This window comes from Nymphalis io, chromosome Z, assembly GCF_905147045.1.
Source record: "Nymphalis io chromosome Z, ilAglIoxx1.1, whole genome shotgun sequence".
Taxonomy (NCBI): Eukaryota; Metazoa; Arthropoda; class Insecta; order Lepidoptera; family Nymphalidae; genus Nymphalis; species Nymphalis io.
Window position 1 is genome coordinate 9404562 of NC_065918.1, and position 20426 is coordinate 9424987.

Consider the following 20426-nt stretch of genomic DNA (forward strand, 5'->3'; position numbering starts at 1 on the left):
ATCCATTTCTTACAATCTAATAAAGTTTTTATTTTCCGCTCTCTCACTTAATTACTCACAGCCTTACTAGCGGGAGGGGGGACGTCTTTCGAGAAGTTCAGCGGGAAACCAGTTACCTCCCGACGGTGTGACGTGCGCGTGAGTGCCTTTACCTCGTTTTGTGGCAGTGTATTAGACAATGTTTAATATAAACTAAGGTGAGTGACATAATATTCATATATAGAGAATTCTTATTTCGTAAACATAAAAAAATCAGCTATTTCCTACTAGAATGTATCTATGAAGTAACTATGCAATAGGCCATTTTTATAACTCCGTATTTGTCTGGGCGCCACTGTTTCATAGCTTTTTTTGGTTTTGTTTTAAATTTTTAATAATTTGATGTTATAAAATAACGCACGATAATAATTACAAATAAATTATTCAACAAAACAGCATAACATTATTCCTTAGAAAATCTCATTCTAAAACATGATACATTAAAAAAAACAATGTTTACCTTATGTATTGTGCCCAAAAATCAACTTCTATTAAATTTGAAAACAATACATTTATTACAACAAAGCATCAATATAATAGTAAAAGCCTTTTTATACCTCTAAAAAGTTTTGAAAATAATAGTAATATTTATGAACAATTATATTATATTAATATATGTATTAAAAAGTGAAGTTTTCTCTTGAAAACATACCTACCATGTAGTAGTTTTTGGAGCATAACTTAATACGCTTTTCCAAGTAGAGAAATTAATTATAATTAACGTATGGGACATCTGTGCGTCATTAAATTTTTAACACGAATAATTTTTTTCTATAACTTTATATGTTGAAATTAAACAAAATTACAATCATTTTATTTCATATATCATATGAGGAATTATTTTGTTTTTGTTTCTACCTTACAATTATTTATAAAAATAAGGACCACCGTGTTTCTGTGGTTAGCTTTCGTGGGAATATTTGACAACCAAGAAACAAGTGTAATAAATAAAATGTTGAATTTAATACAATTCTATTATGACACAATTATAAATATAAAATATTTATAGTAAAAGTGTATGTGTTTCTATTCGGTAGCTCGCGAATTATTATCGATGAACTAATAATGTATTTTTCTTATTTTTTGTGTGAACATTTCTCCTTAGAATAGGCTGAATATTTCACCTTGCCTCATTGTCTCAATTAATACACTTTATAAAGTAATGGCGTACATCCTCTTAATAATTTTACCAACTACAGTCTATTCCAATCGAAAAGCGAATAAAGATAAACAAACCATAGATTTGCATATTCTATACGATTTGCTAATAGGTTTGCTTTATTATGCACACTGATAACACACTGACAACACTTAACTACTTCTATCCACTTCTTTTTTATTTACCAAGTTCCGATAACAACTTCGCCGACAATCAAAACGCCATTTTTTCGTGAATTCATAATGAATATCATAGATTATTCAAGGTCTCGATCAATGATATCGCATCTATTCAATGTCAAAGTTGTTGCATATTTAAATTTAATACCTGAAATAACTGAACTGGATAAAATATAATCATATCAAGCTAATCTAGTTTAATTATAATAATTAATTAAACAGCTATTTATATATTTTATTATTATTAAAAAATATTTGAGATAAATATATGACATTATTAATTCAAAATCTAATAATTTCAACATTATTCGACGTATATACTTTTTCTATAAGCAAATAAAAAACATTAATTTTATTGTTTTTATGTATTGGTATTTTCTTCATTTGTGTATAGTTTAGTTACATTTATTGACGCCATAGATTTCCACACACCGACGCTTAGTGGAGAGTTGAACAAGTGGGTCGTTCTGTCTTGTTCTATTTGATGGTATGCGTTTGTATTTAGACGAAGCTTAAGTCCATGTTAGATATTTTAATCGAAATTTAAATTAGTAAGTAATTTTTATATGTATTTATTTTACAATTTCATTAAATATAATTCTATAACTGCTTAATATTTAAACATTTTTCTCTAATATTAAAAAATATATGTATTTATTTCAATAATTATTAAAGTATTACATCAATAATATAATTTACGTTATATTTACGAAACTTAATTTTTGTTGTTATTTCTCTCTTATAAGAGTTCGCTAACTTTCTTTTTTAATCAGGTTTTTGTTGACAAACTAGTTGTCAGCTCTTAGACAAACCTATATCGACCTTTCATTGCACACATTCGTGCAAACTGGTATCTGGCAATCTTTATCGCGTCTGTCATTAAGTTTAAATATTTAATATAAAAATGCTATATAAATGAAGAAGTCAGAGATAAAGAAAAATCATAATAACATTATTTATAAAAAAACACTAATTGAAGTTAACCTACGTCGTATAACAAAGACATCTTTGTTTTTAATAATAATAAAATAATATAACAACAAAATAATTGTTGAGTAGCGCGTTAAAATATTTTATTAAATACGTACTAACGGACCTATCCAGTGGCAACAGGTCTCAATTATTTTTTATAATATATATATACTATTTTTAGGCAAGCACAATTTTGAAGTAAATAATTGTATTAAATATGCCATTTATATCAATATCAGCTTCATAGATAGAGTGGAATTTTTATAATTATTCCGAATACTAAAATAAATACCTCGTCTAATAAAAAAATTTGTATAAATATATAAGTGGTTGAATATTTTGCACATTGAATTATAAATTAGAACTCGTACTCAAATTTTTATTAAACGTTTTAGGCAGATTTTCAGTAAACGGTAATGCTGTAATGCTCTTAGAAAGATGCAACTAGTGCTTCGCCTTCACATCTCCGCTTTGTAGTAGGTACACAATACGCATACATTATATAATCATATTCACCAAGCATCAGTGTGATACGAGTCCTAAGTCACGCGATTTCTCCTAGGCTCAATTAATTAAGAGAACATAAGGTATGTCAACGGTGAACACAATTCAAGTTTTCTCTTTCGTTCTATGAAAATACCGTCAATTGTTCCATTTTATAATAGGAGCAAAAAGCGTTTTTCTTCAAATACAATCAACTGTATCTTATTAAAGCTGATGATATGTGATTCAAAAAGTCAAATGGCTTTAAAAATTATTCATTTAAAGACATTTCACTAAATAAATATTTGAAATGGACTAGAAATGGGTATAAGAATTATAGAAAAACTCTTTCACTAAACTTATCGCACTTACACTAACAAATCGTAGCGTTATAATTTAACATATATATAAAAATACAATTTTTTTAAGTCTTCCATCGTTAATTGGTCTGGAAGCTTTTAACTTTCTAGTAAATTATTAATTTGTTTAAATGCAATTTACACAAATTGATTTAGTTTTATTTTATTAAAAAATATATAATTCTTAAAGATATTACATAAGAGGTATTTACATATAAAATCACCGACTCCCGCCCACGCTCTTTCAGAACTTGTCTTTATAGTCCAGCATTCCAAATGTGCTACAAATACCATCTATATATAAATCTTTTGTTTTACAATATTCCTTATTTGAACAATCGAGTTCCAAAACGAAACAGGCCAAAATATTATACAAATAAACTTTATTTTGTGACTGCCTTTAGCAAAATAAAAAAACTTCTCTCTTAAATTATTCTATTGTTCGACTGTTATAGTACTAACTTTAATATTACCTAATAAAGAAAAAAACATCATTGTTTATATATATATATATATATTATAGGAGTTATGTTTAGTGAACACGAATCGCTTGTGAGTGTAATTTTTGGGAATCTAATGAGATTTTAAGTGTCGAAACCCTTGAGAATAAATAAAATGCAAGCTACATACTTTTATCTGCAATGAAATCGCAATAAATTAATAAAACACCTTCATATAGTTTTATATGTTAATAGCTCTGAAATAATTTAGGATGACGGACTACGAGCGTATCAAGGCGAGTTGCCTTCAACGGCACGAACTGTGGGAAGATCCAGACTTCCCAGCTGTACAGCCTTCTGTATTTTATCATCAAGTCCCGCCTTTCACCTTTGAATGGAAACGAGCTAAAGTAAGTAAATGTGTGATTTTGAACTAAGTACACTATAAACTAGCGCAATGGCCAACGTAACTGCTTTCTATGTCATGAACCTCATCTTCGATTACATTTTTGAGATAATTAGTTATAACTAACACTAATTTTAGTTGGCTTATCTGCCTTTTCTAATATTTCAGAAAAAATAATTTAACAACACTTCTATTGGATGATTTTTTTCTTTATTTTAATAACAAATATAGACTTCTTAATAATTTTATTCGGCTATACTTATAAAATTTGTTACACACTCTATTTCTCTCTTATTGATTGGATATTTGAAAAAAGAAGACACGGCATTGCTTAATCACCTGCTAAACGATGTGTATAAGTAAGGCTGACTATATATTTGCCTAAGTCCACGGCAATGAGTTAAAAAAAAAACTCAATACATTGATGTTACACTAAATAGTTTCTTGCGTTCTCCTATTATTTATCAAATTTGTGTTTGGCATGCGAATTTAAGCGTCGCCCTAAATTATATTTCGTTGTTGCAATTATATTGACATTTAAATTAACGAAACCTTATAAAACAATTAACGTTTCGTCAAATTAACATCACTTAAAGTTAATTTATTTAAACAAATATTAAACCCTCTCCCATGTGCTCACGATTTACTGGCTGTTCTAAGTTACGTTCCGAATGGTATGCTAATGTCTACAAACATGTCATATTATGTAGGTCACTGCCCACTTGATTACTTTCACCTTTCTTTTCATGTATATTCATAAACAAATCGTAAATACAATATAACCTCCCAAGCATTTGGATGAATGGTACTTATTTATATTATTTTTTGGAATTTTTTCCTATTGTAATACTTTTTTTCGTATATTTATGATTTTTAAAATAATTTATTGTTCAATATATAGATTTAATTTATAAATTATACTAATATTATAAATGCGAACCATTGAACGGATTTTGATGAAATTTTGTATAAAGCAAGCTAGAACCCCAAGGAAGGACATTACTTATAGGAAGTCCTTTTTTATATCTAGCCTCCTCCCCCTCTGTATATTTATGTATGTAAATATCTAAAAATATCATAAAACAAATAGTACCTTGTTATTGTGTATGTCTGTCCGTATTTCTATCTGTGTAGGGATAACGTTTCACGACGGGAAAGCGAGACGCTGGACTTTGTAAATGTAAATTTGCGTATTATAGTTGATGTGATAGTCAAGTAAAAAATTCATTTCGTTTGAAAATATTTAAAAAAAATGAAATTTAAAGTTTAAATAAATCTTAACTATAAGTTATATATAATTAATTACCCAAGACGGCGTAGATTAAAGGTACTTTCTTTTTATAGTGGATATTTGGATATGCTATATAAATATAAATATGTATTTATATAACACAATTTATAAAACCGTATCAGCGATTCCTGACACGTTTTAGAAATGGCAAGAGCACGTTGAGACGGACAGGGGTATTACCGTTATCCAGTAACCACGTCGCGCTAAGCGTTTTGAACGTTAAAAAATTCTGCACTGTTGGGCACAGTAAACTAAAGAAAATAATATATTAAATGAAACGATATCAGCAACTTTCCAGCTTTTTATTATTTAGAAAGGCTTATTGCAATAGACTAATGTATATTTTAAAAAGAAAACATTAAATGTATTATTAGGTCCTTTGTATTGATCGCTTTACATTTATTTTTAATGAAATTGTGACTCATTTATCTATAATAATGTTTAATGATTATAATCACCAATGAAATTGAGAAATATTAACCTTTTCAATAAAATGTAATTTCATTTGGGAATGTGTTAACCGTTTTACGAACGCCTACCTTTCTCCTACTTTTGATATTGGCAACTCGCGCAATGATTGCTTAATAAGTTTCAATTTTTTCGTTGTTGAATGTAATCAAGGCCTTAGTTGTTGACCTTCTCGAATGAGCAGCCGTTCGCGATGACGCTTACAAGGAATACATCATAAGCTTGTGGCGTTTATTTGAATTCTTTGAATATAAAGTCGCTTAAGAAGAATATTTATTTTTAACTGGATTACATTTTAGGTCTGCCTATAAGTTTTAATCTAAACCATTTCCGCCTCGGAAGAAGGCGAGCTTACTGGAGGAATTTTATGAGATATTATCCTTTGAAAATTAATTGTAATTTTTTTTGTTTTCAAAAGTCAATCTTTCCTGAACTAAGCATTGGCTTTTTGTTATGACAAAAAATATTACTGTGTTATCATTCGACAGTAAGTGATTGAAAAACTCCTTAAAATTAAATCTAATTACATAACATTTGTTCAATTTCGAGTTTATAATAAAAAACCGTGTAATATTATTTCTTTAGAGAATAGATGTACAAATTTTAGAGAACCTATTTTTGTCAGATATCTAATTTATCTTACAATGAAAATATATTACAATAACACTATTTGTTGTTGCGTATTTACATTTATAAAGTATTTTAATCCTAATCATAAAGGAAATTCTTAATAACCTATGCCTATTCATAATATTTCTTACTACCTCAAATGTAAACCTACTTATTAATTGAGGATACGTTTTAATCTTGAGATACCCCATGTTGTCACACGACGAATGAACATAATTCAAAGCGATGCATATTTTATATTAAATTACAGGAAAACCCACAACTTCTTATTTATATTTTATTAACTTATAGGTCCTATAGGGTTATAAACTATTAATGACTAACAGCTTATTTATTGAAAACATTAAAATATAATTAAAAGAAATTACAAAAGACATCTTAGAGCGTGATTAAAAGTCTTTTATCCATCAATGAACTATCAAATAAATAGCACAAAAACACACGGTGTAGTTAATACGAAAAAAATATCGTTAATTTCGTTTTTATTTTAACCTAACCCTTAATTAAATTGACGATTGATGGTCAACGGTTTTTTTTTTCTTTATATAATCCACTTTTAAATTGGTGGTAGGGCTTTGTGCAAGCTCGTCTGGGTAGGTACCACCCACTCATCAGATATTCTACCGCAAAACAGCAATACTTGATATTGTTGTGTTCCGGTTTGAAGATTGAGTGAGCCAGTGTAATTACAGGCACAAGGGACATAAAATCTTAGTTCCCAAGGTTGGTGGCGCATTGGCTATAAGCGATGGTTGACATTTCTTAGAATGCCAATGTCTAAGGGCGTTTGGTGACCACTTACCATCAGGTGGCCCATATGCTCGTCCACCTTCCTATTCTATAAAAAAAAAATACTTAAAACAAATAGAAATATGCAATCGGATTTTTTTTTAATCTGCAATAAGATTGGTTTCACTTCAAATGATATATTGTTACAGAATATCAAATATTGTTCAATTCAGATGAGTGTCGAAGTAAGTTCGGATATGAAATTGAATTCAAATTCCATCGTTTTTGCAGAATCGCAAGTCTGTTCCTAAATGAGCTTGTTGCATCTTGATGTTAGTTTTTATACCTGATCCTAAAAGTATACCTACCGCTATACTTATAGCCTATTCTAATCAAAGAAAATTTAAGATAAAGAAACCTATGGCTTCTATATTCCATGCGATTTTCATCGAAAACAAAGTTAAAAATTATCCCACTTTTTATAAATTTATATGTATTTTTTTTGCCAATAAACAACAACAATGCTGAATGCCAATATTTACAACTTAGATTAAATATGTTTTAAGAGCCAAGTAATAGATGTTGACTATAACTGAAAAATTAATTTTAATCATACACAACTTTATTAATTTTTGTGAATTCGAATAATAGTTTGAGTGGATTGACACAAAAAATGGGAGTGATTGACATAAAAATATCCAAAGTTTACAAATACATTAGTGAAAATCGTATTAAACTATGCCTCATAGTTTAAAGTAATGATATTTCATACGAGACGTCGTGAGGAAACTTGCGGGTGTTGGATGAAATTATTTCACATGTAAATCCACAAACCCACTTTAGAGGCAGCATGGTGGAATGTTATTCAAACCTTCTTATTACGAGAGGAGGCTTTTCCAACGTTTACGAGGGACATTTACGAGTTTTGCTCACCAATGTTAAAAATTTGGCTACACTCATTAATAATTTTGTACTTTAGTCCGATCCTTTGATGTAGGATAAAATATTCCATAAATTCAATTCTGTGTTTTGTTATATAAACGTCTGCGTGTTTAATTTAATTAATTTTTAACGTAACGTATAATCATTTTTAAATTTATTAAAAAATAAGAACCTACCACTGTTTTTTTTTAAAGTCGAAAAGAAACAGTCATTTTAAATTATAAAGAATACTTTTATTTATTATAAATTTGCTATAATAGTTAATTAGGAATATTCACTACAAGCAATTGAGCAACCCGTTAACGACTTGTGACACACTTCGACATTTCTCAGGCTAAGAGCATCAACACATAACAAACAGCTTAGGTAGAAATATAATATTATTACCTGCTCACCAAGGTCGTCTACTACCTACAAATATGTGTAATAATGTTGTGCAGCTGTTATATATAGTAAATATTAATAAACATGCTATTTAATGTATTGCTTTTACCTTTATGTAATTTATTTCATCCCACGAATGTAAATTATCTCTATTACTATCTTATGTATAAAATGTCTTAAGAAATAAATAATAATACACTATTTCAATTTACTTATGGTTCGTCTATGTGTAACAACGTCTCACTACCACTGAGTAGTGGTATGTGATCACCAGCGCCTGTACACAGTGGCGCTGTAAGAAATTTTAACTATTCCTTGCATCGTGGATTACAGGTGGATGAGAAATAACGATTGAGTTATTTCTCATCCACCTGTAATTACACTGACTCGCTTGCCCTTTAAACAGGGACACAGCAATGCTAACTAGTGCTCCTTAACGGCATAATAAGTGATGAATGGCTTACCTCAAAAAATGGCGTACACTCTTACGATAGTCATATTATAGGAATGTGTCAACTGATCAATTGATTTAATGTAGCAATTATATAACAAAATTTTATTTTTAAAAGCTTGTATGGACACTTATACAAAAAAAAAATGTAATTAATATTGAATAATACGTTATTATTAAAAAATGTTTATATTTAATCAGTTACCTTTGTAATCGGGAAATAAGCATATGTCAGTTAAGCCTCTAATTACATTGGCTGGTCATTACATATTTAAACCATAACGCATAGCTTTGTTTTGCCGTTTGCTGAAAGAATAACTGGTAAGCGGGTGGGTACTCATCCAAACTGGCCAGTGGTCTGCCTAGTCCTACGTCCTTTATCGTCTCTTTTGAGCGGATAAAATGGGTTATAATTATAATCTTTTAATATGTAATATGCCTGTCGCCCATTAAATTGATATCAACAATAAATACTTCAATTAAATACGGTCATTTAGTACTAATTTTATTAATTCATGCTTTATTACATTTAGATTAGCTACTATAATAATTTTATGTAATGTATGATAATCACACTGTATATTATTATTTATTATAATTTGATATTTTCGTTATTTTTTATAAAAATATAATTTGTTCAAAATGAACCTATTATATTATGTACGTACTATTAAATAACAAAACACCCGAACACATAAACACAAACTTTACCGTTTATAATATTAGTAAAATTAAAGAAATGCACTTAAGTATATATTTTCACTGCTTTTCTGACTAATACTTCGTTTAGCAACTGAAAAGTTATAAATCGATTTATCTCTCTCTGTCATAAGCAATTTCATTATTTCACATTCGATATAATAGAAGACAAAGCATTCTGTAACTGCCATATTATATTTATCAGTGAGGCGATCATGTACATACAATGTAAATGTACATAAGTGTATTTAAACTAAAAAAAAAATCTTAATTTCTATCGAATGTATTTCAATTTAACTCTGGGTAATATTAACACTTGTTGTACCGAATAGTTTCGGCAGCGTTCAACTTGAAACCGCTCAAAATGAAAAATATGCTACACATTTATCTACTTACACATACTTTATCCGCCCTAAAACTATAAAACTGACTTCAGTTTGATATGTAACTCTTATTATTTAATATTAATTATCATTTAATAAGAGAGTTACATATCAATCGGATTAGCAAAATATCCTGACTTTATTTTTCTGTAAATAAAAGAAAGTAACCGTTTCGCGAGCGTCAAGTTATATTATCCGTATCTCATACGCATATAAGTAATAGCTATGTGTAATTATTGTAAGTCTATGAAATTCTAATCACGGCAGATTTTTAATAGACTATTTTGGTTAATAAATGTTAGATAAAAATTGCTACTTACGTTTTTTTACTAAAAATATTTAGAATATTCATAATTTAGTGAATTCCTCAATCAGTAGCATTTAATTAAAAACTTTCAAGACTGAGTGACAGACGAACATGAAAAACCTAAAATGAAAAGAAAATACAGCAAATATATTTGATACTAACTTAAAGCGATTTTTTAGGGAAGACTATAATTTAGTTACAACATCAGTTTTGAAATGCCCACCTAACTCTTTAACTTATTAATTTGCTTGTTTAATGAGTTTCGAAATTTTTCACAGGAATTGTATGCGAACCCAAAGTTTATTCTCGACAGCAGCGATACTTTCGACGTTGTCACCGGCAGACTTGGTAAGTTAATAAATATCGATATAACGAAATGCTGACGGGGCTAAATATATTCAACAATTAGGTTAATTATAACTATTTAAACTATTTAAACACTTATTAAGAAAACAACATATTGTATTTTATAAAAGTGAATGCTAATATCCTATATATTTTATGTATTTTAAAGCATTTTATTGTATTTTCTATGTTCGATGCGGTGAATTTTATATTTATATTATATATTTTGTTTAGTCAGTTCAGCTGTAGCGCAAGTAAAAATATTAATATTATTTTAAAGTTAAGAAATGCTCTGCGAAAATTGCGATCTAAAAATAATTTTAAATTAGACGTTTTGGCGTTAACACGAAATCTAAAATCTAGATGATTATGAAACTACATCAGAAATTCAAGGAAACGGGCCATAAAAGATAACGTAATGCTTCTGAAGCGATTATGTAATATCGAAGTCTACATTGCCATATTTCATTTAATTTATTAGTAAATGTCGCAATATGTGATTGACACTTATATTATCTTCTATTGTTATAAATGTATTGAATACTCGGATTAAGCTGTGCGAATTGAGAGAGCTATGCTGGGACTATATATATGTATTATTTATTATAAAGAGATTTTGTTATAAATTGAAATGTACATGCATAGCGATTTAAGGTATTATATTTATTCGACATATATATATGTATATTATAAGAGATTAGAAATCCTGCTTGGCGAAAAATCATGGTGATTTGGTTGCTAACGTTCGTTAGTAATGTATACATTTTTATAAACTTTTCTTGCAGGAGACAAATGGCTGCTGTCATGTGTTGGAGTCTTATATCTATGCAAAGGACTTTTTTATAGAGTCGTACCAGCTGACCAAAGAATAGACTCCAATTACACTGGCGTTTTTCGGTCAGTATCAATTTATTAATTTTTAAGCTTTAAATAGTAACAAGCTGTGAATGTCCTACTGCTGGGCTAAGGCCTCCTCTCCTTCTTTGCGGAGAAGGTTTGGAGCTTATTCCACCACGCTGCTCCAATACTGTTTGGTGGAATACACATGTGGCAGAATTTCAGTGAAATCAGATACATGCAGAGTTCCTCACGATGTTTTACTTCACCGTCATGTAAATTCAGTGGTACTTGCCCGGGTTTGATCCAACGATCACCGGTTAAGATCCACGCGTTTTAACCACTAGGCCATCTTGCTTAAGCTTTAATCAAAACAATAAAATTGAATTATCACATTCAAGTCGTGTAGCACAATGTTGTTACTCTATAAAAATATATAGGTAATACAAATATATCATTACAAAATATTATTATTGAAAAATTAAATTCGAAGTAAATTATTGAAAATCTAGACAAAAAAAAGGTTTTTAATAAAACGAATAACATGTACTTACAAAATTCACACAGTGATCTTGCCATTCATGAAAATACCTCTTATATTTAAATCTTTTTTTCAATTTTTTCGACATATAATTAACAGCATACTAATACGTTTTATTGCTATTGTAATAAATTGTTATTTATAAATTGACTGCCTCGTTGGTCTAGTGGCTTGATGTAAAGCCACAGACACGGAGGTCCTGGGTTCAATTCCGAGGTCTTGCCAATAAAAAGTTATTGGGTTTTACTGTCAGGAAATTCTCAGTAGCAGCCTCGTGCCTTGGGATTGGCCGCTGTGGCCGAAATCGGCCTGGAGGACATTATTATTATTATTATTTATACATTATAAAAAGTATTTTCAACATTACAGATTTCGTCTTTGGTGGTGCGGCCAGTGGGTGGAGGTTCTAGTAGATGATAGATTACCAACGGTACACGGCAAGCTAGCATTTATGCATTGCAGTCACTCCGAACAGCTCTGGCCGGCTTTACTAGAAAAAGCTTATGCAAAGTTAGTTAGTTAAATTGATTACTTTACTAAAATTTTAATTGTCAAATTTTATATGATGATATTTTATATGATTAATTATTTATTAAAATATATTACACCTACATTTCGTCAAAATACTGTCTTGGTTATGAATGTATCATGGAGTTCGGACAATACCTAGTGCTCACACATTTATTTGCAATGATTTGTTCGATATACTATTTATATTCATAAAACAAAATTGTTTTTTTTTTTTTTTTATAGAAAAGGAAGGCGGACGAGCATATGGGCCACCTGATGGTAAGTGGTCACCAACGCTCTTAGACATTGGCATTGTAAGAAATGTCAACCATCGCTTACATATCCAATGCGCCACCAACCTTGGGAACTAAGATTTTATGTCCCTTGTGCCTGTAATTACACTGGCTCACTCACCCTTCAAACCGGAACACAACAATATCAAGTATTGCTGTTTTGCGGTAGAATATCTGATGAGTGGGTGGTACCTACCCAGACGAGCTTGCACAAAGCCCTACCACCAGTAAATGTGTGTTGGTGTTTATTAATTATTATATATGTTTCGATGTTTACATATTAGATTTTGTTATATAAATAAATATTTTATTAGGTATATATATTAGTGTCAAATTAGAGTAAGCTAAGTTATTCGTATCTCTGTTAAAAGTTGTTATTAATTTTAACCTAATAATTTCCTATAAGTTGCTTATATATTCTTACTATTTGTAGAATGCATGGGTCGTATGAGGCACTTAAGTACGGCAACCTTTTGGACGGCCTTGCAGATCTCACAGGAGGCATAACGGAATCCCTTAACATTACGGACCTGACTGACGCCGCTGCTCTTCACAATCTCATGAAAACCACAAGCGTTGTTACAGCATACAGATTACCAAACGTAAAAATTTATATCATATATATAATTTAAGAATAATAATACTTTTTACGATATTTATTTTGTTTACTCATATCTATTACAGGCGGTGACGCATTCAGTCAAAAGCATAGAATCGGGAATGAATTACAGACTTTACAATGTTGAAAGGGTAAGTTAATGTTATTATGTATGTGTTCATATATTTTAGGTTGACTATGGTGAATGTTTACTATTCTTTTTTTTTTAACGCAATACCAACGATGGTACGAACAGTAAATGTACGCTATTAAAGAAGTTCAGAAGGAAACTTGAACTAATATCAAACATTGCACTGCCACCCAATCGACTAATGTTGTAAACTGTAGGCGAACATATGTATGAAATAGGGGTGGACAATGAATATTTCACGGGGGTGGAAGAGTGGGGCACAGCCTTTACGCATATAAAGCTACGCATACAAATGTATGCAACGCAACAACAAGCAACGCATACAAATGTATGCAACGCAACAACAAGCAACGCATACAAATGCATAGTTTAATAGACGAAATATAAAAACAATCTACACTTTTCAGATAGAAACTATAGATGGACCGGTATATTTAGTAAGATTGGCAAGACCATTAGCACCAGGAGATACGCATATCACACATTTTATATTAGATCACGCAAGGTACCTCTTTGCTTATAATTTATAAAAAAAATATACCAATAACAATGACATTATTTGAGATTAATTTTCATATCTTCCAGTTGGAGTTCCATACCGGTGCACGAACGTGAACGGTTAACATCAACATCGAAAGGCTTCTGGATGTTGTATAACGACTTTACATCAATGTTCTCGCGAGTAGAAATGGTGCATTTAGATGTAGAGACAAGTAAAGCTGAAACTTCCTTGAGTGACAAACAGAAGTGGCAAGTGAGAAGTCATCAAGGGCGCTGGAAGAAAGGCGTTACCGCAGGCGGTTGTAGAAATCACGTTAGTAAGTAATGGTTGACGTATTCTGGTCACGACATTATATTAAATTAAAAAACAAAAATTCTTTTTTTTTTATTTTTTTTTAAATAAATATACAGTTGTCAGGTTAAGGAAACGATGTTATAAATTTATGTTACAGATTTCTTTCATATGAATCCTCAAATACAAATCGTACTCAATGACGCGGACACCGTTATAATTTCGCTAAACCAACACAGCATAATGGAACCTAAAGTTATTGGATTCAGCATTTATAAAATACCGAAATCCTTAACCGAGACAGCTTCTCCGCTTTTCTTCAAAAAAACTAAAAGTTCTATCAATTCACAATACACAAACAGTCGGCAGGTTAGCGAAAGGTCAGTACAAATACAAATAATATTTGAATTATAACAGCACGAAATGAATTTTTGCAATGCGAAATAGTCATTTAATCAGAGAATAAATCTCTACAGGATTTTTATAAAATCAGTGTTTTTTATGTTCTATGATATTCTAGGTGTAATCTAGATGCGGGCGCCTACTTAGTTATACCGACTACCTTTGAACCGAGACAGGAAGCTAACTTTTCATTGCGAGTGTATTCAATAAAACAACTTAAAATGCGAGTATTGGATTGCACTCCTCAAATGTTAAAGGCTGCTGTACTGAAGGCGCCTCCGGGTGTGGAATCGAGCAGTTTCGCTCAGTACGAATCGCAATTCCTCCAATTGGCCGACGAACACAAAACCATCAATGCTTTTGAACTGCAAGAATTGCTTGAAAGATGTTTGCCCAATGATTACATCAAAAGCTGTGCGACTATTGAAACGTGCAGACAAATTGTTTTGTCAATGGAAGTATCCTTTAAAAATACAAAAAAATATATTTACATCATAGAAACATTCAATTATATTATAAAGTAGATTAGTAAACTAAAAATTTTTTTTTGGATTTCAAAAATAATGTAATTCTTGCGTTGGAGCACAAAGAATAATGTACCAAGTATTAACATAAAATGCAATAAAAATACAAAGTTGTAATAAAAGGTTAATACAGATGTCTGATTTCCATAATTTAGGCTCAAAATTTTTAACAACAACAACACATTAAAAAAGGAAAATATTTAAATATATGTTAAATTAAGTTTTTAATCGAAATATTTTTATATATTGAATAAAGTAAAAATACTATTTGGCAATATTTTCCTTAAATATTAATTCAGAAAGATGGTTCCGGTCGCATTACTCTATCCGACTTTAAGGACCTCATCTGTAGCCTAAAGCATTGGCAGGTGGTGTTCAGGGCCCATGCTCCGGAAAAAATGAGCGTCCTCAGAATTGAAAGATTTCGTGACGTATTGCGTGACGTTGGGTTTGTGATACCGGAGCGAGCTTTGTCGCTACTCGTTCTCAAGTATATGAGAAAAGATGGCATGCTTCGATTTGGGGATTTTGTCTCGGCAGTTGTACTTCTTCATAGAGCTTTTCGTAAGTATCAATAAACTAAATCAAAGCGCGTGCAACACACCCGTGACACAAGCGAAACTTTTTTACGAAGGGAACGTTGTATTCGAGGCTACACTTTCAAACAAAGTTATAATATTCTTCGTGAACTTGATTATCTATCTATGTTATTTGTTCCGTGTTGATATCCGGAATCCATCTTAGGACAAGTAACAGTCTTGTATAGCGTTTTCCGGCCTAACAACTTCCTTCCTTCGCCCTTAAAGCGACATTGCAATCTCCTTGTTTGATACTTACGACTCACTTACAAACTCTTGTATTAAAGCGTCGTCTTACGGTTAAATATATAACTTTCGGTTAAATTACATTACAAAAAAGGCCTGCGTCTACAAAGTTTCTATTTGATCATAATTTTTCTTCCAGAAATCAATCAAATCGAGTATAAAAAGGTAAAACATCTTAAATCTAGGCACTATATGGCATAGAAAATTGCTCATGTCGTACGCAGGTATGCGAAAGGTAGACATATTGGATTACTAAGTATCGATCGAGAAAAACAGTATTCCTTCCTACGTCTTTTGGATTTTGTGCGTCTACGATAATGCCAGGCTGTTTACACCTCCAAGTCCAACTCCAAATTACTTTTGCGAGATTTTCGTTTAAACTCGTCGAAACCTAAAAAGGAAATAACCCATAAAATAATAAAATAGTTCGCCGCTATTTATAAGTAGAAGAATACCTAAAACTCTTTCCTCATGTGTGTACATACAATCTGGGAAGTGTTAAAAAATATTTTCTTAAATAAAAGTTTTAAGAGGTACAGTTAGCAACAAGCTTGTAGGTAGATACATCACTCAAGATGGATAAAATAATAATTTTAACTTAAAAAAAACTTACCTACTAATTTTTCCAATAGACACCAGGAATTAGGGCAATGTCCACCTCCAGTACTATAATAAAGTTATTTAAATGTAAAACATTAATTTCCCACTAAATTCAATATAAGAAGTCGATCAGCTTTGACTGCGGTACGAGGAAAAGAAGTTGTTCGTGCCAAAAAATGGTAAAAAAGAATAATTTGATTCAAAGGTTAAAAAGGATTCCAAATGTCCGGCAAAACAATTGGTTACATCTATTTTAAGTTGTCTTAACTTTGAATTATTATTTGAAAATATTAAACTTGGCTTGGAAATAAATCTTAAGATTATAATAATGCTGATGTATATAATATAAAAGATTCCGCATGTATAATAATGCCTACTTACCATATTAACAGTAGCTTAGAAATTATTTACATAAACCTGTGGTACCTTGGATCATTTGGACTACTCAGTTTGTATGATCCCGTAGAGTAAAAATAATTTATCTCGGCTAAAAGCAAATACACACAATACAAACTAACGTTAAATGTGATTATTACGATAAAAATTTGTTATTAAACTTTTTGTTTTCATTATTTTTAGATTTTTTTATTAAATAAGTATAACCAATACTTATTTAATAAAAAAATCTAATGTAATATATATTAAATAATTCGTAATAGCGGTTATTATAAGCCCAAAATGCTACCCAGATAATTCTATTTGATCTTATACAAGTAATTTTTTTTTTTTAAAACACATTTTTATTTTATTTTGGAAAATGATTTACTAATTTTGCTAAAATGATTTACTAATCACTAAACAAGCACTGCCGCCATTTTAAATATACTAAAGATTTATTTATAAGCAATTTTTCGGTAGGTACAACAGGTACCATTACATGTTTAACTCTTCATATTAATATGCTTACTCTTCGCAATTAAACTGTATCGATAATAATATTAGTATGCTTTATAGTCTAATATCATATTTCAGATATGTTCTTCAGTAACTGCTCTACGACTACTTTCAAAGTTAATTTAACTTTTGCGGAGGTAGGTACATTAGTTAAACGTCACTAACCTGTTTGCTAACTCTTCTTCCGCTTCCATTGTACTCTTTATTTGATGATTATTATGTATAATAAATCATATGAATCTTTGAACATTTCAAAGACGATTCAGTAAAAAAAAAAACAATAGTTGTGTTTTCGTTTTACATATTACATTTGAATAAACCCTATGACAAACAGACACTTAAATTGTTGAATCCCAGTATCTCTTTATTCTATGATTACGTATTTTAATATTTCCTCTTGAGGGGGTGATGGACGTAACTGCATGTCACTTTGCTTTAGTTAAAGTTGAACGATATCTAGGTGGTCCGATCAGATGAAATCTTTAGTAAACTGAAATTAGATTCTTTATCTAAAGTACGATATCGGACAAACAATATTTCGTAGCGTATATTGTAAACAATTAAACCCTAGGCAAATAAAAAGTTATGCATAATATCTTGCGGTGAAATACTATTTATCACTATGGGTTATTGATACTACAATATGTACCTACTAAGAGTTTAACAAATATATGATACTCTACTTCATCATTAAGTCCTTTTGTAAATAATTTGGTTCAAATGAAAACTGAATAATAAATATTTCTTCTTATTTAGAATCGTTATTGTATTTTTCCTTTTCGCGCTTCTTTATAATTTTATTAGCGTCTAAAGCACTATGGAACTTTCATATATGTCGATGTCTTAACAATAACGAGAACTATAGGTGACTAAAGCGTAATAATAATGACAATTGACATGCAGTTATGGCCGCTTATTGGAAAATCAAAGATGACATTAATTTCATCAATGGCCTTTTTAAAGAGACTTTTTTTTTGTTTCAGTGGCTGAGGTCGGCTTTGACATGCTGATGCTAGGTTAAAAGTATTTATTTAACATACAATTGATGTATGTGTATAAAAATATTGAATACATAATTACGTAACGATTTTTATGAATATTTAAGGTATGAGTGTAAACATTTTTAAATAATATTTTTATGTGTTAAAATGTTACATCACTATTTAGCATTACAACATATTAGTTAAAGATTTATTTAATGTTTTTACACTGTGTATTGTACGGATACAACTTATAAAACAATTTTATTGTATTCTTAACAAGCCGCCGAAAATTTGCAAGCGCAATATTAAAAAAATAATTATTAACTAAGGTAGCCCCGATTTTAAAAGACATAATTATTCCTATTTGCGCAACCGTCTATGACTGGTGTCATTTTTTTATGTTTACGTATTAGGTACCAACATTTCGCGACTAATATAGTTTTCTGGCTGAGTTACAAAACAATCGTGAATCTTCATTATATGAAAATATGATATTTAACCCACAAACGTACGGTAAATAGAATGATTTTTAATTGAACAATGTTATAACATCAAATTCAGAGTAATATGTAAAAAAACAAAGGTTATCTTAATTCGTATAAAATCATCGCAACTTAATAAAACTTTCCCGTCCCGAATCAAATTATTTTCTTAAAATAAAGTTTTAGCAGTGCTGCAAAAGCTTTTCCCAGCTTTCCCTATATTATAGCGTTTGCACCACGACATCTCTGTTTAAAACAAAAAAAAAACGAATACTCTTTTGTTTTGCTGTACCGATCAGATTAATCCTTTAAATAGGTCGATTGGATTAAATAGAAGATAGAGGAAGTATATACAGCACTCTCTATCTCTTTTAATATTATGTGTACATTGAGTACGTAGTTCTGTCGTTGCCTTTGGTATGTAAATTTAAATACAGGTAAAATAAATAATAAATATATATAAGTAAACAAAAATAATAATGTTAGTTTGTAGTTTGTATTCTTATAAGTACTGCATGGCTTTATAACTTAGGGTCTACACTCCCGGTCTGCATTAAAACTACACGCCAATACACGCCACTACACGCCAATTGCAGTTGCAGTTTTGAAGCAGTTTTGGTGCGGTTGACATAACTGCAGCGAAACTGCAAACTGACTGCTGAACCCATGAACCTTACTGCTCTTTTAATACAAACCGCGTTTGTAGACGCTGAAACTATGCTGCGATCTCCCTTTAAAATGAATCGATATTAGGTTTAGAACAGTATTTTATAATTTTAAAATCTTATTATGAATTGTAAATAATAATGTCGTATTATTTTTTTTATTAAATTCCACCGAAACATGTTACAAAAAATATACTCCTTTCATTTTGATTTTTTCATATCGTATCTCCCGTTTATAAAGTTTAGATATATATAATATACTTATGTTTTAACTAGGCATAGAATGAAATGTTAGTAACTCAAGATGTAAATAGTACTCGTGTTGTAAAGCATTTAAACAGGTAATTGAGTAAGAAATTAATATTATATTTCATTGTTAAATTAAATAAACTTTTAAATATTTCGTTGCATTACTTTATTTCTTAGTTATATGTTTATTATATTTCAAAGTCCTAATAAATTATATAAGTTATAACAGAGTGATTAAAGGCTCCAGTAGCAGAAAATGAAGCCAAATTCGAAAATTGTTCGCACGGCAGATCATGCAAGCCTTGTGCAAAATTGAAAGTAATTAATCAAAAAACACATTCGAAAAAGTCATTTATAGAATTATAGGTTTGTCTATTTTAATGGAACATACTGCACTCAAAACAATAGTCAGCA

At 30.1% G+C, this 20426-nt stretch overlaps 1 protein-coding gene across 2 annotated transcripts; it reads left to right on the plus strand.

Annotated features, from left to right (window-relative positions):
• The first annotated feature begins 60 nt into the window (after window positions 1–60).
• On the plus strand, window positions 61–20166 carry LOC126780398 (calpain-C). Of its 2 annotated transcripts, XM_050504866.1 has the most exons (14): window positions 61–197; window positions 3903–4041; window positions 10600–10669; window positions 11452–11563; window positions 12414–12554; window positions 13281–13449; window positions 13532–13597; window positions 14004–14101; window positions 14182–14414; window positions 14550–14769; window positions 14910–15249; window positions 15615–15879; window positions 17712–17770; window positions 18617–20166. In XM_050504866.1, the coding sequence occupies exons 2-14, from the start codon at window positions 3904–3906 to the stop codon at window positions 18641–18643; spliced, it is 1938 nt and encodes a 645-aa protein (XP_050360823.1). In that variant the 5' UTR covers window positions 61–197; window position 3903; the 3' UTR covers window positions 18644–20166. The 2 variants fall into 2 exon arrangements, with proteins under 2 accessions (XP_050360823.1, XP_050360824.1); XM_050504867.1 differs by lacking the exon at window positions 17712–17770.
• The last annotated feature ends 260 nt before the right edge of the window (window positions 20167–20426 follow it).

What these genes read in the sequence shown, in the direction of transcription:
- LOC126780398 (XM_050504866.1), top strand. Translation starts at nt 3,904, where the DNA reads ATGACGGACTACGAGCGTATCAAGGCGAGTTGCCTTCAACGGCACGAA. An exon ending in AATTACACTGGCGTTTTTCG is followed by an intron (nt 11,564 to 12,413) that starts GTCAGTATCAAT and finishes TCAACATTACAG; the next exon opens with ATTTCGTCTTTGGTGGTGCG. An exon ending in CGGTTGTAGAAATCACGTTA is followed by an intron (nt 14,415 to 14,549) that starts GTAAGTAATGGT and finishes TTTATGTTACAG; the next exon opens with ATTTCTTTCATATGAATCCT.